This window comes from Rhipicephalus sanguineus, chromosome 4 (assembly GCF_013339695.2).
Source record: "Rhipicephalus sanguineus isolate Rsan-2018 chromosome 4, BIME_Rsan_1.4, whole genome shotgun sequence".
NCBI classification, from domain to species: Eukaryota; Metazoa; Arthropoda; class Arachnida; order Ixodida; family Ixodidae; genus Rhipicephalus; species Rhipicephalus sanguineus.
The window spans coordinates 127,226,930-127,251,356 of NC_051179.1; the positions used below are offsets into that span (position 1 = coordinate 127,226,930).

A 24,427-nucleotide genomic window follows, 5' to 3' on the forward strand; every position below is an offset into this window, starting at 1 on the left:
CGAGCTCGGCAACCTCAACAAGCAAATCCTTGACGCCACGAACGATGACGCTTATGACTAAGAGCTCGAGGCCGCGGAAGACTACGACCGGAAAGTGTCCTATGCCGTGTCTCGAGCGCGCTTCTTCCTGCGCAAACACGCCAACACAGCGACGGCAAGGAGGACTTCAAGGCCCGAGGCTACGTTACCGAACGCCGACGTCGCTGGGGCCGGCAGCTCAGCGCATACCGAGGTCACTGACGCTGCACCTCGTGTAACAGAGGGGAGACCCGGCCCAGCAACCGTGCCGCGTCATCGAACAGTGGTCCTGCCGAAACTTCAGATATTTACATTTTCCGGCGCACTTCGCGACTGGCAGACCTTCTGGGACCACTTCAGTGCCATCATCCCCCATAATGAAGACCTTCTGCCGATTGAGAAATTTGAGTACCTCCTCTCGTATTTGAGTGGCGCCGCGAAGAGAGCCATCGAAGGCAATAGACTCACGGAGGATAATTATGCGATCGCCATCAGGACCTTGACGGAGCGATTTAGTCGACGTGACTTGCTCATCAACGAGCACATCGACCACCTGCTCGCCTTACCACCAGTCAAGTCATCGGCAGATGTCGACAAACTTCGCCTACTCTACGACAAGGTACAATTTCGCGTCTCGGCACAGACCGGTTTGGGCGTCTCACCCGACCAGTACAACGTGGTCCTCAACCGCGTCCTAATGAGGTGCCTGCCTGACGACCTCGCGATCCTCTACCGGCAGAAGTCCAAGAAGCCGCGCAGGATACGTCCGGTATAGCGACCCCCGAAGAAAGAGCTCGTCAGGGTGCAGAAATGCTTCCTGCGCATACAAATTGAGGTTCGAGAGGAAGGCAGGCCAGGACGAACACCGTCTGCTTTCTCGCGGTTACTGCCCGAAGAAGATGTCGAACCTCCGTCAGCACCGATGGGACATTTGCCTACAGCGTCCGCACTCGCTGCCGAATCTGTTGCAGTTACGGAAGAGGTGTGCCCCTTATGCAGCAGTTGTCAGCACACCATCGCGGACTGCAACGTTCAACTCTCAGCTGAAGAAAAACGGGCTCCGTTGCGCACAGCTCGTTGCTGCTACCGTTGCGGCTTGCAAAACCACATGGCGCGTTTTTGCCGACGTGCGCGTACCATCATCTGTAGTAAGTGCAACCGACATCTCACTATCCTCTGTGAATTGTTCACGCCGGCAGCCCCAACCCGTGAAAACGCAACGACAGTGAACCAAGACGAGCCTCGCATCGCCGGGCGAGGCACGAACATGCCGTCAGTGACATCGGCCCCAAGCGCCCTGAGCGGAATCAACGCCGTTCTTCTCCAAACAGGACGAGTCTGGATTGAGTGCGGGTACCAACGGCGTCTCGTGCGCATTCTTCTTGACAGCAGTAGCCAGCGCACATTCATCCGAGCGGATGTCTCAAAGGACCTCATATGCCCGGTTATCGGAACCTAAGAACTTTCCTTGGTGACGTTCGGCCACTCGAAGCCCCGCGAAGTAAGGCGCAGTCAACGGGTAGCTTTGACTTTACGAGGCCAACGTAGGGACATAGCGGTAACCGTAGAGGCCTTGGAGGTCCCCGAAGTGTGTGCAGTTACAAGCCCGCCGCTCAGCACTGATATTTTGCAGCTTTTGTGCGACAAGAACTATGATGCCGCAGACAACTTTCATCCCGACACATGGCACCCACAGGAAGTAAGCGTATAACTTGGTTCCGACGTCTAGTGGAAGGTCGCGACTGGAAAGGTTGATCATTTAATCAGCAACCAGCAACCCATTTTTGCTCGCAGCTACCATTCGACATCACCTAACACTCTGTCGAGAACAACATCCTGAGGCTGTAGCATTACTAGAGAAAGCCTTTTACGTCGATGACCTTATCGTGGGACTTCCGAATGTGGAAGAAGCTGCCACAGTGTACAATGAAGCACGCAAGATATTCTCGGAAGCAAACATGGAACTGCGCAAGTGGGCTTCCAATGCACATGCCTTGCGAAAAATCTTCCTTAAAGACAAGATTGCTTTTGAAAACGAAGCCGGAGATAGTACTCTAATCAAATTCCTCGGTGTACCTTGGGAACGTGAAGGCGACAGAATTGTCCTCATGGTGCGCGAAGCGTTGGACTTCGCTGCGAACAAGCCTTCGACCAAGCGCATTGTGCTCCAGACGTTAGCAAGAGTGTACGATCCGTTGGGGTATCTAGCTCCATTTTCGCTCAGGGCAAAGCTACTGTTTCAAGACTTGTGGAAGAAGAAATGCGCATGGGACGATGCCCTCCCGCCAGAAGAACAAGCAAGCTGGAACAGTTGGCGCACTGAATTGGCCAGCATGAATCCATATTCCGCCGATTGTTACGTATTCCTGCAATCAGCTGATGCAATGATTTCAATCGAACTGCACGTGTTCTGCGATGCAAGTCCCAGAGCATATGGTACCTGCATCTACGCACGGGCGCTCTCACCAAACGGCGCCTGCAACTCACAGCTCCTCATAAGGAAGAGCCGTGTGGCACCACTTAAACATATTTCGCTGCCACGTCTAGAGCTCTTAGCATGCGTCGTCGGCGCAAGGTTGTGCGCATACGTGAAAACAGTACCAGTGCTTAGCTCCGTTCCTGTACACTTCTGGACCGACTCACTCGTGGCATTGCATTGGATTCGGAAAACGCCTGCCAAAAGAGAGCTGTTTGTACGTCATCGAGTCTCCGAGATTCATAGCCTGACATCGCCGACCCAGTGGCATCACTGTTCCGGAAAAGACAACCCCGCGGACTTGGTCACACGAGGGGTTTCATCACCTCATCTTCTTGCGTCAACAATGTGGTGGCATGGTCCAACCTGGCTTCATGATCCCGAAGAACCAATGCCTACTGAGCGCGCTGAATTCTCAGAAGAAATTGCAGTATTCGAACAGAATCCAGAAGAAACGTCAGTGTGTCCCGCTGGCTTTGGTTCGAACGCTATATTATCTGTAAGCAACTACAGCAACCTGAACAGACTGCTAAGAGTCACCGGGTGGGTGTACCGCTTCGCTGCAAACGCGTCAAAGAAACAGTGTTCCACAGCCGGACCGTTAACAGCAGCAGAGCTTCACAAGCCAGAACACTACTGGTTGCAAAGGGTCCAAGAATAAATGTTCTCCGAAGAAGTGCAGGCCCTCCGCGCAGAGAAAGAACTACCGTCCACGAGCCCACCCTATCGGAAAAACTACCATGGTGGATACTGGAAAAGGTGGTGGATATGGTGGAAATAATGCTGGGTATGCTGTAAATCATGGTGTTATAGTGGACAGTGGTGGGTGGCAAGGTGTACGTTAGCTGGGTAAGGTGGAAAGGATGGTGGACGATGGTGGAGAGTAGCAGCAAAATACTTGGTAGGGGCAGGAGACAGCGCCCACTATGGCGCGAATGGTGGAAACCAGCGAGGGAATGGTGGGTGAGGAAAATGATGGTGTACCATGCTGCACCATGCTGGAGAAGCTGCACCAAACACCGTCATTATACTCGAAAGCAGTGGCAACTATGATGAGTATAATGTGAAATATCATTGCAGTGCAAATGAACAGCATTTTGAGCGAGTTGGTAATGCCTAATGGAGCAATGTAAAACTCAATAGACAGGATATCGAACTTCTTTTGTATTTGTAATGCACCCCTTGTGAGCATGCATTTTTTTTTATTTCTTATTGACTGACGTAAAATAAATCTATATTTTTGTGGTGAGTGGTCGAGCCCCTTGAGCTTTCGTTTTCAATGTTACATTTGTTTGCAGTGCCTATTTTATTGATCGCGAAAAAATGCTCAAGAGTGTATTGCCTGATTATTCGTAAATTTTAATACGATTTTCTTGGCTGAGAATATTGATTCGAGCACGAAGAAAAAGCAAAATTAGTGATCACTGGATAGCAGTTAATTTTTGGACTTCCGTGGGATGTACCTACCCGAGACCACGCCTGTTGCGCTTTAACATTCGCGCTGAATTTGCTGTTCGCTCACATTTATGATAAGGCTGGAAGTAAACATCAACATCATATGCGCTACGGATGTAAATGTTGAGAAAAAGGTCCGTGAAATGCATGCTGCAACCGAATCACCTCGCGTAAACAGATTGACAATGTACTGTATTGCAAAAACAATTTGCGGCTTGAGCCGAGAACCTCATTTAGACGGGGGCAAGGTGCAAAGCACAGCCGTATACTTAGATTTTGGCGCACGTAAAGAGCCCCAAGTGGTCGAAATTTCCGGAGCCCCCACACTACGGCGTCTCTCAAAATCATATCGTGCTTTTGGGACGTCGTCAAACCCCAGCAGTTATTATCTGAGCCGAGCAGCTGCTTCCCAGCTCCCTCCTCCTCGCTGCGCTGGTGGCGGCTTACAACCTAGCCTCTGAGATTAATGTCTACTGCCGGTCTCTGAGGCCGTGTTCGCTATGGGCGCAGTCTCAATGGCGGCGGTGACGTCACGTCCGCCATCGTCGGAAGTGAAATTCGTTTAGGCCGTGGCCACTGGCGTCGCCGCTGTCGTCCTCCCAGATTTTTCTTTCCTGTCATGGCGGCGCGCTGCTTACAACGTGATCATGGCGTGGTGATTGTGTTTGTGCTGATGCGGTTGATTTTCGTGCGTGCCCGTGCTTTGTGGTTTATGTTGCGGTCATTGACTTAGGCGGAACATCTTGAATCAGTATGATGCACGGTACACGGCACACTAAGTGAGCGGCAGGCGCCAGCTTCCCAAGTACGATTCCTTTGTTGGTGATCATCGTCGATGAAGAGTGCCGGAATAGTTTCTCGCAACGCGCGCTGTGGCATGGAGAATCGACGTGACAGTTCGTGCACATGGGAACTCACCATATTGCCTCTAGACCGACGGATGCCTGCAAACGGGGTGGTCAGCCAACGCCGACTCGTTACATCACCTGAAGACCGGCGGACGTCGCCACGTGTACGCTGCCAGCATGATTCTCTTGCGAAAGGTAGGTGGCTGTGAGTGCTACTCTGTGCACGTTATGCATTATTATTGCTGTATGCGCATTGCCAAGGGATATTGAATACGGTGGTGCTGAATGTCTTTGCAGTTGTGTTGAAGCTGCTCCCGCCCGACGTTTGTGAACAGCTTAATCGCTACTGTTACAAAGTGCTTGAATATGTGAGACGGGCGCACTACCCGCCGTAAAACTGAAAACATAGATCAAATTTTCGACAGCCTCTCGTCTTACACAGGTATTTAACAATCGTCACTGCACTTGTAATAACCAAACTAAAAAAATTATTGCTACTGCCACCGGGTTGTGCTGTGACTGGGAATCGGTGAGGCGCGATACGTTTCATTTGGCGATGCAATAAACAACAGTGATTATGCTAGCACCCTTGTGCACTCATAAGTTTTTACGTCGGAAATAACGGGAATTTGTTCAGAATCCGCCCCTGAAGGACGATATAATGTGGTAGGTGGGCTTTCGGGGAAGGCGGAATGGGGCGGGGGTTCGGCACTGCGGCGCTAGCGTCAACTGGCCGGCTGTGTATCCCCGTTGGCTGGCCGCCGGCATCGTCCAATGTGGATTTCTTTTGCCGCTGCAACGTTTGAAAGTTTGGGCTGTGGTTTCGGTGTGTTTTTTTTTTCTCTTGCTCAACGCGGGCTAGCGAATCCCGCGTTCATTTTGCGAGGGTTAGGTTAATGGGCCTTTTTCAGGTGCCCTCTCTGCGCATGCGTGGGGCTTTTCCGCGCCGTGCATCACGGGATGGCATACGACGCCATTACTATTGAGGGTCAAGCAGTCGTGCCGTTCGAACTGTGTGAGCGTGCGAACTTGTTTTCTCCGCGTTTTTTCTTCAAGCGGATCACAATATGCCGAACCGGTGTGCTGCCGTGGGCTGCGCGAACGTTAGCAGAAAAGATAAAACGGTCAGACTGTTTAGATTTCCTGCTGCCGGCTTGCATGGAGACAGACGAGCGAAATGGATACGGGCAATGAGCCGCGTCAATCCCGACGGCTCAGCTTGGCAGCCATCGGAAAACTCACGAGTATGCAGCAGACATTTCTTACAAGGTAAGCTTTATTTTATTCTATGCTGCCGCAAGTAATGTGGTGTTGTGCCGTTAGCAGGCAGCTGCTGGCTTAGCGGTCGCGTAGCTGCCTGGATGTGTATTCGATCAGCCGTGGTGGCCAGCCCAGCGACGCCCTACGCGATCGCTGTATAGCGCAGTTTTGTGAAATACGGGTTAAGAAAAACGCTAATAAGGATGCCTACATTTACGGGAATAATCATAGCTCTTGGTACCTGCCATACGAGCGAAAGGCAGGCATCGGTCGAGTGCAGCGTACACGCGCAGATGCTTGAAGTTGTTCGTACTTTTTCAGGAGCGCCGTCGCGTTTCCCCCACCATCCTGACTACGTGCCGTCCGTCTTCAAGCACAAGAGAAGCCGCAGCGGAGCCTTATCTCGCTTCAACAGATTGGAAAAGAGGCGCGGTACGTATTACTACTGCGACAGGCGTCGTTGAAAAGTCACCGCACGTTCGTTTGGACGCTTGTTGTTATTGACCTTCTTTCTAACTACCTTTAAAAAATGCTTAGGTGCCAAGCGAGATGCCGTTCAGTGGGATGGGGCGCCTTAGCTTTCAGGCATTCCCAAGGGAGTGTGGCAGGTGCACACCCCTGGGTAATGCAAAGATGACCAGTTGTACAAAACAGTAAAAACATACAGCTGTCAGAAAACATTTATTCAAGTATTTCATAAAGCGAATACAGGAGGAATGCCCTTACACTTTTCCAATGGTTTACTGCTGACTCAAAAGGCGGCAAGGGGCTTGTGTCTCTTATGTTTACATGGTACTTGTGTAAAAAATGTTTACTTATGGAATACAAACTATCTTGTACTGTCACTTCTTTAATGTAGGCTATTCTGTATTCGTAGGTGCAAAAGCTGCGACTTCCAGCGACAAGGTTGCTAAAAATGTGGCGCAAGCAGCGCCCATGGTTCTCAACACAGAAGACGAAGGTGTGACCAGCTGTGACACAAGCGAAAGTATACCTCTGGACGCTCCTCAGGATGACGCCATGCAAGATACCAGCCCTCTGGACAAAAGATGCCAGACTTGTGACGACACACTTAGTCTTGTGCAACTCCAACAGCAGCTTAATGCAGAAAGGGAAGTGTCAGCACAACTAAAACAACAGCTTGAATCTCTCAAAGATAATACTAGCTGCATTGAGCAGCTTCAACAAAAATTAGCTGCTGAAAAGCAGCGTTCCGAGCGCCTAGAGCGAGAGCTTATACGTGCCAATAATAGCTTTAAACATTGGAGAGAATGTTATGAAGATCTAAAAGCACGAACTCTGCGTTTGGAAAATATGAAAACTACAAAGGAGATGCTGTATTACACAGGGTTACCCTCATCAAACATTTTCAAACACATTTTAAATTTTGTTCTTGAGCGAAACCCTCAGCTTCTAAAACATGATACTAAACAGATCACCAGTGCCGAAGAACAATTCTTCATGGTCTTGGTGCGCTTGCGTACTGGCATGGCATCATTTGAGATAGCCAGAAACTTTGAGATCTCTATGCCGAGTTTCAGCAGAATTTTTTCTCGGTGGGTGCTCATACTAGAGAAAGAACTTCATGCACTGACAGCTTTTCCGACACTCGCTGAAGTGCAGCAAAACATGCCACATCATTTCAGGCAGCACCCCAACACTCGCATTGTCCTCGACACTACGGAAGTAAGAATTCAGAAGCCCTCAGGCCTTAATGCCCAAAGACAGACCTTCTCATCCTACAAGTATGCAAACACCATGAAGTGTCTTGTAGGTGCCACACCAGACTGCTACATTTCCTACGTTTCAAAATTGTATGGTGGAGGGACTAGTGACAGGGCAATTGTTCAGCAGTCAGGTGTCCTTGATATCTTGGAGCCAGGGGATGCTGTAATGGTGGACAAGGGCTTTAAGATTGAGGATTTGCTGCCCTTAGGTGTGTCTCGCCACATGCCGCCATTCAGGATTGCTGGCGAGCCTCAGATGAGCCAACAAGATGTGGAGGAAACAAAGAGAGTGGCAAGTGCCCGGGTGCATATTGAAAGAGTCATTCGCAGAATTAAGGAGTTCCATATCCTCGACAGACCATTTCCAATCAATATGATTGATTTAGCCGACGCTGTTTTCAAAACATGCGCATACCTATGTAACTTCAGGGGAGCCCTCATTCGAAAGGACCTACAAAATGAAATGTCAGATTCCGAGTAGCTGCTCGCTCTTTGGCTTGCCTGTTGCCCGTTTTCTGTGGCTTGATTTAGTATGCTTAAGGATCAGAGCCCTTCTCGATTGCATTGTGGAGTGCTTCTATTTTGTGTTACACTATCTCTGTTACTGTTATTTTTTTGTTTATGTTGTATGTATGAGTTTATGTCTAGACCATGTTGCATGGCTGATGTGCTCGCCCTCCTCTGTACAGCCGAATGCCCAGATTGTAAAAATAATGGGAAAAACCTTGCACTAAGCTGCGCAAGCCTTGAAACAGTGAAATTGGACGATTCTGAAGACTGATATAGTTGCTACTAAGTTGTTTCTGGACCTTAGCTAGGTGATGATTGTTTCTAGGTCGTTGCTAGGCTTTAGCTAGGTACTGCAACGTTATAGCCATGTTCAACCAAGTGCTACAACACTATAACCAAGTGCTATACGACATTTTATTCAATAGGCGCAGTAGCTGACTGAGGGTGACCCCAAGTATGAATGAGAGAGACAGCAATTATTAACGAGAAGTCATCTTTATTGAGCAAGCTTAGTCATCGTACTTATCGTAGTCATCATCAGAGAAATGTCCTCCAATCTCGGCTTCCTGCCATGGAAGACTTCGACCATGGTTTCATCTTCAGTCACTAGCATTTCTTCTCATTGGTCCTCTTTTGAAGTCTCGGCTTGTGTTACATTACCAAGCGACTGTAGCTTTGGCAAATCAACCATTGGCTCGGCAGCTTCATAGCCAAGACTACAGTTACTCATCACAGATTATAAGTCCCTGTTGTCGTAACTAGGACCAGGAGGAGCGTTCGATGTCCGTTTCATAGGCATCTGGATAATTAGTGCTTTGTGATCAGTGTGATATACGGCGAGAGGCTTGCATAGCTCGGTTATACAAGTTAAGTCATAGTTCGCATAGATCAAATCTGTGCAAATGCCTTGTATAGTCGTCGGTAGATACTTTCCTCTTGAATTAAAGCACATCATCTTGAACTGACTGATCATGTACTCATTCAACCCGCTCCCTACCTTTCCGTTCCCTAGTGTTGGGCTAACTGTAGTTGTAGCGGGACTTATGCAATTTCTGTTGCACATACCCGTTCATGATTTGCGATACGGCAGACATATTATGGCAGCCTACACAGCTTTGCTGTTAAAACTGTGCAACTTGTACATAGGCAAAGAACCTGGGCTAATCATGAAAGTGGTTCAATGTCTCACAGCGTCTACAAATCTGGACGACCTTTGCCAGGGAGGCAATCAGCGGTCGCGCTTCAGTAATTTGAGCGAGGCCTCTTCTGTCTTCATAAGTTGTATCTAACCATATATAGGGAACTCCTTCGGAGCCACACAAACATACCATGAGGGTTCGGTTGCAGTATGTTGTCCTTCGTGGTCCTGTGCCCGAAGCATACATATGGGTGGTCCTGAAAAGGACCATTTAGTATTACAGTCTTTCAAGGAATGCATAGCTGCTGAGTTACTCCTGTAGGTGGCAGTGGACTTTTTGCTTGAGAGCTACAAGACAGACTGCATTTGCAGGATGTTGATGTCGGGCTGACTTCGCACGATCCTTGAACTAGGGCACAGTGCTTGAGGACCTTGCAGGGCTGGCTTCACACAATACATAAAGAGAGTCTTCACATCCATGAGCTAGAAAGATGTGGTACATGAAGGGACCAGAGTGGGTGGAGAAGCTTGCAGAATGTTGCAGATTGGAGGTGTGGCATATCAGATCAGTGCCTTCATTAAAGTATTTTCTTACTTTAGTTTTCTCAGCTTAATCTTCAAAGGTTCCTTTTCTTCAGTTATATAGAACCCGTCTTGGTATTTCTTAAAGGATACATAGCCTGGCCCAGTTGTGTATAAAAAACCCAGTCGCCTTATACGTTTCGTCAGCAGCTCCGGTATGACTGCCATTCTGTAGAAATATAAAAGGCCTTCAACAATGGCCTTCCACATTGAGTCATCAAAATATATTCTTTCCACAGAGATGGACTGATGAAGGTCAGTGTGGTTTGTCCAAATGACAAAATCGCACCATTTCTTCTGCGTGACCCCAAGCTGACCTTGCACTTGATAAAAGTATGCGTGGTTTTGTTTTAGACACACTTGACCATTGCGAACTTCCGCAAAAAAGGCTTTATCCATAGCTGCATCATGCACAGCTTGCCCAGCTTTTGAGGCTGGGCACTTCACTTCGAGAAGTCCAATTTCATTACCGTCTCTAACTAGACGGTCTGGCGAGGCTGCCACAAATGAATACTGTACATCGACATGCAGCCCAGTTTTCATTATATCAATGTCTTTGTCATACAAAAGCATGACACTTTTATAAGCATTTACCGCTATGTCCTCATTTACCAGGCCATACAGCCTTGGATCACCTTGTCTAAGTGGTCCCTGGTTTTTCGGATACAAGATACCTTTAACTAGGCCTTCCGGTTTCACACAATGCAGAATTCGGTGAAAGTTCGATGCTGTCAGTCGACCAGTCCTTTCTTTCATCCACTCTGCATTTTCATTTTGACCAATGGTTCTTTCACAGATGGAAGCTCTTTCCGCATCTGATAAGGGAACTTGATCATTGAGTTTTTCCGCAAACATATTTATGCACTTCGACGAGAGCAGATCCTCCATGTCTGAGATGGCACTGATGTTCTGAAGAGGTGCTCTCTTTGCGCCAGAATACCTGTTCCACAGGAGGTTTGGGGCGTCCTTGGCAATACTTTGCTTAATGGTATTGAACGAGTCGTCAACAGCTGGCAAACTTGGTGGAAGTAATCTTTTCACCTTTGCAGGCACTGCCTTGTTTATCACATGCTTCCGGAAGGTGATGTCAACCAGGGTCTGTACAGGCAGGCGGTTCTGTCCTGAAAACCAAAAAGCGCATAATCAGAAAATTAGCTGAATGTTTGAAGCTGGCTTGTTTGAGAGCAAGATAACTAAAAGGAATGCAGCAACCAGGGTACAAATCATGAATGCTCATAATGAAAATATTGACACTTGCACTTTGGTCTGTTCGCTCGTGTCAAGTACTTGTCTTTGTAAGCACAACTCTGTCCAATAAAGAGACCAATAAATTTTATTTGCCATTGCTTCATTCTTGATCATCTGTACAACTTACACCATTACATTGAATATACTAAAAGGCTGCAAAGCAAGGAATCGTAACCGGAGAAGAATAGACTTTTCTATAAAAGTACTGCGAGTAGCACGACAAGAAGGTAATCAGTCCTTGATGTGTTTACTGCGCTGTCAACCAACCGAACAAACGTATTTACAAATGAAAAGACCATGCTTTCATTGCCACACAGAATACATCGACTTGAAGCAGTGGTTCGCCAAGACACTTTCCGATATGCACATTTTTTGTATCCACAAAAGACATGGCAGCATACCTTATTCCTTTTTGTAATACTAGCATGCAAAGAAGAACATTTGCACCACTCGCTATTCCACTAGATTCACCAACTGCATCACAAATGTCGCGTATCGCATACGTCTTTTTGTAATATAGTGTACATAGGGCAGACAAGGCATTGGGTCAATACTTGCTTGAAAGAACATGATACATCTATCACTTCAGGAGGAGGCGTGAACTTGCCTGCTCATTCCAGAGCATGTAGTTGCTCAGCTATTTTTAACGATAGCGAGATTATTGGTAGGGTTTGAATTTTCAACTTTGTAGGATAAAACTAGTTTATGAAACTAGGTTACTCGAAGCGCGTCAAGCTGAGAATGGGATTCACATGTTCATTTTCGTATGTTGCAGGCGCATGAATGAACGTATTGAACATGCTTCTTCTATAATACATAGCACATACTTTTTTAACGCCTCTCAATCCACAAGTTAGTGTGCGAAAATGGAAACCCCTGAACCTGATGCATGCATTATGAACTGCTCTATGTGCCGATAGAGCAGTTCCTTTGCCTAATGGTGATCTTACAAAATCAGGCGGTCATGTGTGCACTTGCAGGGTACATTTTAAAGTGAGATCACCATGATTAGTTAGCAGAAGATGCACTTGCCTTGAGTTGGTGCCATCCACCTGCATGGCATGTCGGTACAGGAAGGTGTTTGCACCTCAAGCACGGCAAACAGCAGGGCAGCCACATGCTGGCACTTCTGGCTCAAACTGTATAGAATGGAAATGCGTAGACTCACATACATGTCCTTTCAGATGGTGAAATCGACAAGACGGGCCAATGCAACGAAAGAAAGAGGTTATGTGAAGGTTTCGGAACACACGGCGCGGCCGCGCAATAAACATGAAAGCATCACCATTGCCGATACTTCAGCAAATAATACTAATAAGAAGAACGCGCTCATTTCGCACAGAACATGACCGAGTGCCGCCTCCGACTTCATATTCTGGCGAGCAGACGGTATCAGGGAAATATCCCCCCTAGCTCGCAACGTAGCGTTTCTGCTTCACCGTACTTCTCTCACAGATACAGTGAGCGCGTTTAAAGGGTTGTTTTTACGCGACCACATGAAAAACGAGAACACTGTTTGCAAGTTGTTTGAGCTCAAGACAAAAATGCTACGGAGAAATACACAACGCTAACGACAGCTTTCTTTGCTCAAATGCTGGTAAAATAGAGGAACTGTTATACTCACCCTGCTACGCAGTCGCAGTAAGCTTGGACGACGCTTGTTGTCTCGACCTTTTTAAGAGCGACGAGCTGTATGTAATGACCAGGCTTCATGGAGCACAGGCATATGCTTCTTACGAGGACTACCTCGCAAACGGACGGCCGCCGGTAGACAGTGCATTCGATACGACGAATGTATTTTTCTTCTTTGAAAAGCCAACCTTTGTGCTGCTGCCGGTTCGAAGAGACGAAATGGGCTTCCATGACGCGTTCGCTCAGTTTGGGTACACGAGCCAGGTCCGAAGTCCATTCACCGCCGCTGTCGCAAAGCGACTTGCACTCGTCTAACGAGAACATCTCGAACCCCGCGGCTGAACCGCTCAATTCGCTCGGAAACGAAAACAAAAATAATGCGGGAAGTCTCTAACACGCGTTAGAACCAAGCACTTGCAGCACCAGGTGCACGAAGACGCAAGAAGAAACGAGAAAAATCAAACAGCATGCACGACGGACAGCAGCCACAATAGTTCACCCAGCCAAATTTCGCCGCCGCCTCGACCCACAGTCGTGATTTCGGCAGTCGCCGCTAGAGGCGCTCTACCGACCTGAAAAAGGCCAATTGCCGCGAGAACTGACCCACTTGTGGTTATAATAAGATTTATTTCAAGGGCTACAATCAAGTGAACGCTGCCGACCTGTTGCGAGGGCAAGTAATTGTCCTCGCACGGAATGCCGGCACTATTTCGCTTACGGCAACTCGCGAAAAAAATAATATAACAGCCGGTAGTACCTCACCAGCTGTAGTGATTTGTAGTGCAATTTTACTGTATTAATTCAAAAGTCACTTAGTCGTAAGTTCAGCAGACACGTATAAACTGCGCGAAGACGAGCGAAGCGCAGAGAACACACACACCATGCGCTTCGTGTGTGTCTGTTCTGTCTTCTAACGTGTTGTCTTTGCCCAGTTTAAAAGTGTCTGCTGTATCTATGAACCAACTAGCCCAACAACATGCCATACTTGCAACAAGCACTCACTATAATACTATTTATTTGATTGAAAGGAGCAGTGTAAGACACATCAATATATTGATTATAAACAAATCATTTATATTTTTTAATGATGCTTTTTAAATATTTTTCAGGTTGCTTGGAGAAATGTATCTCTTTGTAGCCGCTTCAATTATAGCCACCGAGGAACTACCGTGATGTCGTGGTGAGGGTTTTCTACAAGGGTTTTCTGCAGAAGCTGCTCGTCGAGGCAAAGGAGTAAGCATAACGCCAAGAAATGTAGAAAAGGGAATAAACTTATTCACTGAGCCAGTGTGTTTTTTGCTTAGTGCAAACATGGTATTATTGTGCCTGTTTTGCCTGATAACACATTTGGAACCAAAGCTGAGAGTTACCAATCTGTGGTTAACCTGTATGCCTTGTGTAACAAATATGTTTTGAAATATAACTGAAATAGCATTGAAAGAGAAATAGTTCATTGACAAATATGCCCGCCATCTCCATACCTGCCGCGTACCTTGTACACAGCATAATTTTTAGCCACCAAGGCTACCGTCCACCATCTGCCCACCTAAATTACTGTCCACTATCCACCCACCTTGTCCACCATCCACCACCGTCCACTATCCACCCACCACCGTCCACCATCCACCACCGTCCACTATCCACCCACCATCCACCACCGTCCACCCACTACATTAATCCACTATAATGGTGGATGGTGGTTTCCACTGTGGCATACTTTTCTTCTTCTTCTGGCACGACGCACTTGGGACATAAACTAGTAGTGGGTAGTCTACTGAGGAGAAAGAAGAGGTAGTTGGAACAATGGCGGAGATACATTAATAAACCGCGCTGTGTTTTCGGAACCGCGAAAACACAGCGTGTGTTTTGGGGACCAGCCGCACGGTTTGGAAACATCCATACTACGTGAGTTGTTTCTACAGCGTCTTCCACCTACCGTGCGAATGGCTCTTGTCCCAGCTCAGGATAAGACGCTGTCGGAGCTGGCAGAAATGGCCGATGACATGATGGACGTTGCTCCGGCAGTCATAAACGCTGCCCACACCTCTCCGATTTCCGAAGCAGATTCCCTTCGAGAAACGGTAAAAGATCTCGCAGCTGAAGTCGCCAACTTGCGTCTGCAATTGCTGAGCATTCGCAACTTAAATGACCAGCCTCGTCCATACCGACCATCTCTCACGTCGCCTGCTCCGCAACGGCCCCGCCACCAGCCCGAGCACCGCTTTTCACCGCGGAACACATGCTACTATCACCGGCGTTTTCGTGCCGCGGCTCGCAGATGTGTGCCACCCTGCTCATGGCGCATGGGAAACGCTCCGGCCGATCGTCAATAACAGCGGCGGGCGATCAAGGCCAAGCATCAAGCCGCCTCTTCCACATCACCGACAGAACCACAGGTCTTCGCTTGCTGGTGGACACTGGAGCAGAAGTCAGCATAATTCCAGCGTCCAAAACTGACCGGCGTCTCCGCGAGAAGTCAACTCCTTTACAAGCGATCAATTCTTCGGTCATCGCAACTTACGGACAGAAGTCTCTGACCCTTGATCTCGGTCTCAAGAGGAAACTGCAGTGGTTATTTTGGATAGCAGACGTACGCTACGCAATCTTAGGCGCCGATTTCTTAAGGCATTTTCATCTGCTCGTAGATATGAACCGCTGTCGCCTGGTGGATAGCTATACCGGCTTATCGGTCAATGGTTTTCTGTCACGCGCTACGGCACTAAATCCCACTTTCGTGAAACCGCCTACGTCACCATATACAGCTCTGCTCAACGAGTTTCCGGAGATTACAACGCAGTCTGCAATGGATAAGACCCCCAAACACACTGTGACCCACTGCATCGTTACCACAGGCCCACCGGTTCACTGCCGCCCTCGTCGACTTGGCCCTGATAAACTTCGAATTGCTCGCAACGAGTTCGAGCATATGTTACAGCTACAGATCATTCGTCCGTCATCAAGCTCGTGGTCGTCGGCGCTACACATGGTTCCCAAGAAGAACAATGACTGGCGGCCCTGTGGCGATTATCGGGCGCTCAATGCAGTCACCGTTCCAGATCGATACCCGTTACCCAATATTCAGGACTGTACTGCCTTTTTAACCGGCACAACAGTATACTCGAAGATTGATCTCGTGAAAGCTTATCACCAGATCCCCGTTGAGCCTTCTGACATTCTCAAAACTGCAATAATTACCCCATTTGGGCTCTATGAGTATTTACGAATGCCCTTCGGTTTGAGAAACGCAGCTCAGACATTTCAGCGTTTTATAGACGAAGTCACAAGAGGCTTGCCGTTTTGTTTCGCCTATATCGACGATCTTCTCGTTGCCAGCAAGGACGCTGAAACGCACAAGGCACATCTACGTGAGCTTTTCACTCGACTGCGTGATTACGACCTTGTCATCAATGTAGAAAAGTGTCAGTTTGGAGTCTCGGAGATAGCATTCCTCGGACATCAGATCACTAAAGATGGCATCACTCCTCTACCTGACAAGGTTCAAGCTATCCTCGAGTACCCGCCTCCCACGTCCATACGTAGTCTGCGACGTTTTCTCGGACTCGTCAATTTTTATCGCCGCTTCATCCCTACATGCTCTACACTGCTGCAGCCTCTGGAAGCACTACTCTCGACTTCTCAAGCCGAGTCAGCCGCACTTCCCTGGGACACGGTCGCGGATCAAGCTTTTGCCGCCGTTAAGACCAAACTCGCCCAGGCCACCCTCCTGCATCACCCTTCACCAACTGCTCCCACTAGCCTCATGGTGGACGCTTCTTCAGAAGCAGTTGGAGCCGCTCTTCATCAATGGATCAATGGTGCATGGGCTCCAATTTCCTTCTTCTCCCGCAAGTTACGCGACACTGAGCGCCGATACAGTACTTTCGGACGGGAGCTCCTCGCGGCCTACCTTGCGGTGAAGCATTTCAGGTACTTCCTTGAAGGGCGACAATTTGCCATTCTTACCGACCACAAGCCACTTGTTTCGGCTTTACGTTCCTGCAGTGCCACGCACACTCCTAGAGAACTTCGGCACCTTGCTTTCATTGCCGAATTCACCACAGACATACGTTATGTCAAAGGCAGCTTTAACAGTGCAGCGGACGCTCTCAGTCGTATTACCATCAATGCCACGACAGGCACCACCGACCTTTCATTGTCTTCGCTCGCGGAGGCACAGGCATTAGACGATGAGCTTCCACGACTCCGATCCTCTACTTCCCTCCGACTGGAACAAGTCAACTTTCCCGACGACGACGTTACGCTTTGGTGCGATGTTTCACACAACTGCACGCGTATCTATGTTCCTTCACAGCTGCGTCGTGCTGTTTTTGACACCCTCCACTCCATCTGCCATCCAGGCGTAAGAGCTACGCAACACCTGGTCACTGAACGCTACGTCTGGCCGCGCGTACGCGCTAACATTCGTGACTGGGTTCGCACTTGCACAACGTGTCAGCGTATCAAGGTTCAACGGCACACCAAGCCTCCATGGGGAAAATTCCCTCTCCCTGATGCACGTTTCGACACCATTCATTTGGACATTGTCGGGCCTTTACCTCCATGTCGGGGAAATACGTATTTGCTTACGTGTATTGACAGGTACACTAGGTGGCCTGAAGCAGCTCCAATGCCTGACATCACGGCAGAAACAGTTGCTCGTACCTTTCTTGCTACCTGGATTAGCCGTTTCGGTGTACCATCAACGGTGACTACCGATCGAGGCAGACAGTTTGAGTCAGCGCTTTTCACCTCTGTCACATCTCTACTGGGTTGTGCGCGTATTCGCACAACTGCGTATCATCCAGCATCAAATGGCTTAGTGGAGAGACTCCACCGTCATCTAAAAGCAGCACTCGCCTCGCAGCCTCACGCCGAAGATTGGGTATCACACCTCCCTATCGTGCTTCTCGGCCTGCGTTCAACACTTCGGCCAGAACTTGCCTGCTCTGTAGCCGAGATGGTTTATGGCTGCACACTCCGTTTGCCTGGTGACCTCGTCAGCCCCGTTACTACGCAGAGTGTTTCGGATCCATCTTCTTTCGTCCAGCGTCTGCGGGTCTTCATGCAAAACTTGCGCCCATCACCAACTTCAGCTCATACTAAGAACGACGTTTTTTCTGCCGGCAAACCTACAGACATCTTCACACGTTTTTGTTCGTGTCGATGCGTCTCGCCGTGCTCTTCAGCCTCGCTATGACGGTCCTTTCCCAGTCATCAAGCGTTCTGAACATCATTTTACAATCCTGCGTAATGGGCATGAAGACACAGTCAGCATTGAAAGGATCAAGCCGGCACCCATTCTGACAAGCTCAGTCTGACCATTTTTTTTCTTCAAGTGCCCACGGCCACTTGTCTGCAGGGGGGGCCTATCTGTGGCATACTTTTCTTCTTCTTCTGGCACGACGCACTTGGGACATAAACTAGTAGTGGGTAGTCTACTGAGGAGAAAGAAGAGGTAGTTGGAACAATGGCGGAGATACATTAATAAACCGCGCTGTGTTTTCGGAACCGCGTTTCAGAGTGCTATACCACCATGTCCACCATTTTTCGATTACATCCTTTCCTAGACGAAGGTGGTCTGATTCGCGTTGGAGGTCGTCTGCAGGAGCTAGCAGCCTCTTTTGACGTCAAGCACCCAATCTTGTTGCCAGAAAGGCACACCTTCACCCATCTTGTGGTTTCAGCCGCGCATGGACGCGTCTTTCACAGCGGAGTAGAGGCCACGCTTTGCGAGCTTCGAGAGAGTTTTCGGTTGTGAGAGGACGACGGACCGTTAAAAGGGTACTGAGGAGTTGTTTGCCTTGCAAACGCTATATAAGCCTGTCGCTGAGACCTCACCCTTTGCTCCACTGCCACGAGACCGAATCACGGAAGCCAGTCCTTTTTTTGTCGTTGGGTTGGATTTCTGCGGGCCCCTCTACACACGTGACACGGCTGCTACTAGCAGAAAGGCCTACATACTCATGTTCTCTTGTGCTGTCACTCGAGCTATCCATTTGGAATTGACAACCGACATGACAACGACAACAACGCTTCTCGCCTTCCGCCGTTTTTTTTCGCGGCGTGGAATCCCACACACCGTTTACTCGGATAACGCACTGTCTTTTCACGGCTCAGCGCGAGTGCTCAAAACCATTCTGCCAGCTCTGTGAGAATATGTGGCCAACACCAAAATCAAATGGAAGTTCATCGCTGAGAGAGCTCCTTGGTGGGGAGGCTGGTGGGAGCGCCTCATCAGATCGACAAAAAATCACAGCATATCCACGGAGTGAATATGATGAGTGGGCGAAGCTGCGGAGGTTCATCGGTAAACCGTGAATCTTCCGTGAATTCTGCCCAGTACATCATCACCGACGTGAGATCGGGCGCGTTTATACTAAAGGTTCGATGAGTTATGACGACTTGCAGCTCACTTTAATTTTACATGTACGCTGTGAATTTTCATTGTTTAGAAAACCATTGCTTTAGAAAACATCTGGCGTCTTTCGTTAAGCAGCTGGCGTCTTTTCGTTTTGCTTTAGAAACATCTGGCGTTCTTTCGTTTTGCTTTTAGAAAACATCTGGCGTCTTTCGTTGGTTTATTTCATCAATCAATGGCGTTTTGAACGAAATTTTTATTGTTTAATCACGCACAGGAGAAATCTCACCAGGCACTACCTTGGAGGTAAACAATGGCTGCTAATAGGAATGAGAGACAGAAGAAGTCGGCTTTTAGCTAAGCCCCGCCACGGTGGTCTAGTGGTTATGGCGCTCGACTGCTGACCCGAAGGTCGCGGGATCGAATCCCGGCCGCGGCGGCTGCATTTTCGATGGAGGCGAAAATGTTTGAGGCCCGTGTACTTAGATTTAGGTGCACGTTAAAGAACCCCAGGTGGTCGAAATTTCCGGAGCCCTCCACTACGGCGTCTCTCATAATCATATCGTGGTTTTGGGACGTTAAACCCCAGATATTATTATTATTATTTTAGCTAACACTTACACTTCTACTTCTACTAACGTTTCCTACTAGAACATGCCAATGGCTGCTAATGGGGAATGAGAGACAAGAATTCGGCTTTTAGTTAACGCGCACGCTGCGAATTTTTTATTGTTCAACAACGCACAGGAAAAATCTCCCACCGGCACCACCGTGGAGGTCAAGATCTGGTACTAGCGTTACGACTGGTTACGCACTACTACGACTACGAGGGACGAAGGGGTGCCGCCTTAAGGAGCTTCGCCCCTAAAAACGCGTTGAAACGGTCGCTTGGGCGCAACAGTCTCGACGCTGAGGCCCTCGCTACGGTGTTATGCGAAGTGGAAGCGGTCATAAACCGTAGACCTCTTACTTATTTTTATAGCAGCCCTGATGAACTGCAACCGCTGACTCCGTCACACTTCTTGCTTGGGAGACGCCTCATCTGCCTTCCGCAAGAAGTCAGCAATTCTTATGGCATGTCATCGACGAGAGAGGACCTGATCTGTCGCGCGCGCTATCGTGAGCGTCTTACAGCGGAGCTATGGAGACGCTGGAAGCGGTCCTACCTCCTTCTATTTCGATCCGCGCACAACGCGCCTCATCGTAAACTACCTCGGCTACACGAAGGTGACGTGGTGCTTGTGCATGACGAAGGCACACATCTGCTACTATGGAAGCTGGGCAAGGTTCTGGCGGTGCACCCGGGAAGGGATAACATCGCGCGCATCTGCACCCTTCGACTAGCATCGGGACACACCATAAAACGAACCGTTCAAAAGTTATACATTCTGGAGGCAAGTCAGCGAGATTCAACTGCCTCGTGAGCGCCTTGGCCCCTTGGGAGTATGTTGCGGACGATTGCGGCCGCGCGGCAACAAGCAGGAGGACAAAGAGAAGAAAGGAGACGTAAACACGAGCAGTGGAATAAAGAGGAAGAATGCTTGGTCTAGGGCTCAGGTATTAATTGCGCTACATATATAACGCTCGCCATTAACTAGCTGAAGGATCTTCGTTTCGGGGCGTAGTGGTTAGCGCCACCCGCTGCGGAGCGAGTGGTCGCTGGTTCGATTCCGCACTTCGGAAGCATTTTTCTGAATTATTTTTCTTTGGGACTTTAAGTATATATATATATATATATATATATATATATATATATATATATATATATATATATACCTAAACATATACGGTGCATGACGGCGGCGACGGCAAAAACCAGCCGAGACTGTCCATATAATTGCTATCGCAATAAAACATGTATCAAAAGCCCCTCTCAAGACGGCCGCCAACAACCTGCATGCTCGGATCAAACGCTCGGGTAATATCTGGCCAGATCAGGAAAGGAGAAATGATGCAATGCCGAGGGACGTCGCCGCCGCCAGACCAAAGTGCGAGAAGGATCTCGCTTTTTCTTAAGCTTCCGCTGTGCTAAGCGCAGAGGAGGCACCTAGAAGCTTCGCGAACCCAGGCGCGACCCTATATAAGTGTACGGCCACCGATGGGCAGTAAGGGAGTGAGCGGAGTGAAAACATTGTTCAGTGAGAGTGTAGTTCGGTCGGCCAGAGATGACGTGTTCTTATAGTGCCGTCAATCATCTTTAAAGTATCGAGAGATGACCCGCGAGAGCAGTGAAATGTTTTTAAGAGCGTCGCCGAGGAGACATGCGATCACCGACTGCGAAGGAGATTAACTCTTCAGCGATAAATTCTACGTGGAGGGACTCGTCAAGTCCGTGGATATGAAAGGACTTTAATGGTTCTCAAATGTTCTCGAGTGCTTGGATTTGAGCGCATGTATCGGCATTGGAGCCGATACATCAGCCCTTGGAGTCTGCCCAGCGATTGCCTCCCATTAACGGGATCAGTCACACGCGCCCAGCAATGCAGTTTTCGAGATGCGACAGTTGCGTCAACACACAGCCTAACGAGTAGAAGTGGCAAAATCTGATCCTGCAGTGCATTTCTTGTGGAGTCACGCATTTTACACCCCCCTCCCCCCCCCCCTCGTCACGAAAGGATTATGGCCGCATCCAGTGAGCCTTCGGTGAAAAGCTTCACAAAAGGGAGACACTTGAGCACGTGGATGTGTTCTGCGAACGTCTCATTTTCTTTTATCCTATTTTGTTGTAACACGTGCTCAGTTAGGCACAGCTCGGCGAGCCGACGAAATCACGTGCTTATCATGTGGTTAGCAAGAAGCTTGGGTACACCCTCCTGTTATGCTCGGCCACATCAACCGAATAGTCACGAATAAATCATTATTCGGAAAAGTATAGAGTTAAAGTTTCCCCGCACAAGGCACCACTGCCAAAAAGATGAACTCTGGCGCTTGTCGCATGGGTGCCGCAATGCTACAGTTGACCTGCCGAGGGGTGGCCGGGCCCCTCCTGAAAAATGAAGGGGGGGCCGGGTCCCCCAGACTTTAAGTCCTACCTAAGCACCCTCTTCCCCCTTTCCGTCCTGAGGAAGGATTTTATTGCACTTCCACGAAATGGAATGAAGCCTTTATAGCAAGTGTTGCCTTTCTACATTGGCTTTTCACTGCGGGGAAAACGCAATCATATAGCTAACACGTATATTCGTACTGTGGGGCATCGCTTCGAACCGGAGCGCCGGAGTAAAAGATTATTTTCGTTTATTCACATTTCTTTACAGGAGCGATCGTCTTACGTGACAGAGGGACGAACAGTTTTCTCGTTGAGTCGGTAGTGAAATGCTTGCGCAATTAAAAGGAATACGGGAAATACCTATAAAGACGAAGATATTCTTACAATCATTTCCAGCACAGCAGAGACGGATTTGCAGTCCTCAAGTTTATTTTCAATTTCAGTGCAGTCGGTTCACATAAACATCTTCCAGTATCCAATATAACTTTATTATGCGGCACAAATTCACGGCTTAGAGAAGTATAATAATAGGTTTGACTAGTCTGAGCAACATTGAAGGCAATTACGCAAGACAAAGCTGGGTACAGCATCCGAGAAACCTAAAACAAGGCGATTATACAATAGTGTATCAGTGGCTTCAGTAAATTTTTCTCAACATTTCCGAAAAGTACTCATTTTAATACTTGCCATAACTTCATGTTCTGTTGCGTATGTATCAGTCACTCATCTTTTCATACACTGTCGCAGATTCTTGGACTCTCCGGAGGCGGAACCAGCGGGCACACTCCAAGACCAAGTCATTGCAGCGAAAGAAATTCTGTAAGAGAGGTTTCGTTTCTGTTTTCGACAATAATTTTTCGCGTTATCACTCGCAACAAGACAAGCCAATTTGTTTCAGGATGACATCGCAACTGAACCAGTGTATGATGCAGCACCGGGTCTGAATTGTGAGTCGGGGGAAGCTGTAGACACATCACTCGAGCCAGCATGTGAGGCGGGCCATGTCGCCGATAAGTCTGTTCAAGTGCTACTACTAACCCCCGACGAAGCATCACAACTAGATGAACAAAAAATTGTGTCAACAAGTGCTACACAAACAGAGCCTCAAGCTGTTTCTTCAGGTATGTCTCCGTATTTGCCGTAACATAAACAAAATTGGGCAGCTTGCGCTAGTAGTACTATAGGATGCACTAACAGCGGAGCTTGCGTCCGACCTAGTTTATTAGCAAGGTCTTATAAGCCGAGTCTTAGTTCGCGTAGTCTTAAATAGCAACGTCTTCTCTCACTTTGTGGCTGTCTATTTCTTTCTCTTTTTCTGACAAAACCGGAGACTGCGCTTGGCAGTGGCACGTGAAGCCAAGGCTCGCATTCCCTCCTGGCGTCGATTCTGGTCACTAAAATAAAACTTCATTTGGGTCTAGTAGGTACATATTCCTGAAGCTAAAATTACAGCACAAGGGCACTGCTTTGTCTTTCTGACTTCTTCTTTACTTTGTCCCTGCACCCTTCTAAATATGATTTCAGGTATTCGTGCATCTAATACAATATATCATCCTCGTTACACGTTTTGATTTAGATCTATTGTTGCGTGCGCATGTGCGGTAAGGCTGGCTTGGGCTTATGTATGTATTGGCGTATCAAAGAATAAGCACTTCTTAGTCAGCGCTTGTGTCGTACGTTTCTCTTCTTCGTGGTTCTCTTGTGTGTTTGCGCTGTAATTTTAACCTCGGGATTCTGGTCACGGTGTACGATGTATACTGTGATTCTAGTTCAGCCGTCTCGTTTCTTCCCTCCTGTGGCATAAGCCTACAAGAGCCAAAGCGTTCCCACTAGCTCGCGCCACCACGAGCCACGAGACACTCTTGTTTTTCTCTGGCCAACTGGCCACGAGTGGCGCGGCGCTACATCCCCAAAATGGAAAACTAGCGTGGGTCGCCAGCGATACGACGCAAACGGAGCGAGGGCAACGATGCAGCATGGCTCGCGCCTCGTATAATTTAATTTCGCCACGTGTGGCGTCTCGTGCATTTCACCCAAGGCCGCGTGCGTTTGTATGCTGCCGTTAGTAGCCTGGAGAGCGACTGACGCACGGCGTAATTGTCCAAAGCAGCGCGCTGTGGAGCGACGAGTCCCGATTTCGAATCCCTAGTCGCGCGCTTCGCGATTGTTTGCAGAAAGGTGCAGAAAGA

The 24,427-nt window shown here is 48.5% G+C and overlaps 2 protein-coding genes and 1 long non-coding RNA gene across 3 annotated transcripts in view; 2 read left to right on the forward strand and 1 right to left on the reverse strand.

Moving 5' to 3' along the window:
* Window positions 1-24,427, forward strand: part of LOC119390659 (gastrula zinc finger protein XlCGF57.1-like) — a 447,432-nt gene that overhangs the window by 415,348 nt on the left and 7,657 nt on the right. The gene's annotated exons all lie outside the window — the stretch shown is intronic.
* Window positions 1-24,427, reverse strand: part of LOC125758200 (uncharacterized) — a 270,696-nt gene that overhangs the window by 240,999 nt on the left and 5,270 nt on the right. The window lies entirely within an intron of this gene.
* Window positions 1-24,427, forward strand: part of LOC119390661 (gastrula zinc finger protein XlCGF57.1-like) — a 52,201-nt gene that overhangs the window by 20,945 nt on the left and 6,829 nt on the right. Inside the window, exons 2-3 of the mRNA XM_049415141.1 lie at window positions 22,986-23,057; window positions 23,137-23,359. Of these exons, the coding sequence (XP_049271098.1) occupies window positions 22,986-23,057; window positions 23,137-23,359 (295 nt within the window). The remainder of the gene's footprint in view (window positions 1-22,985; window positions 23,058-23,136; window positions 23,360-24,427) is intronic.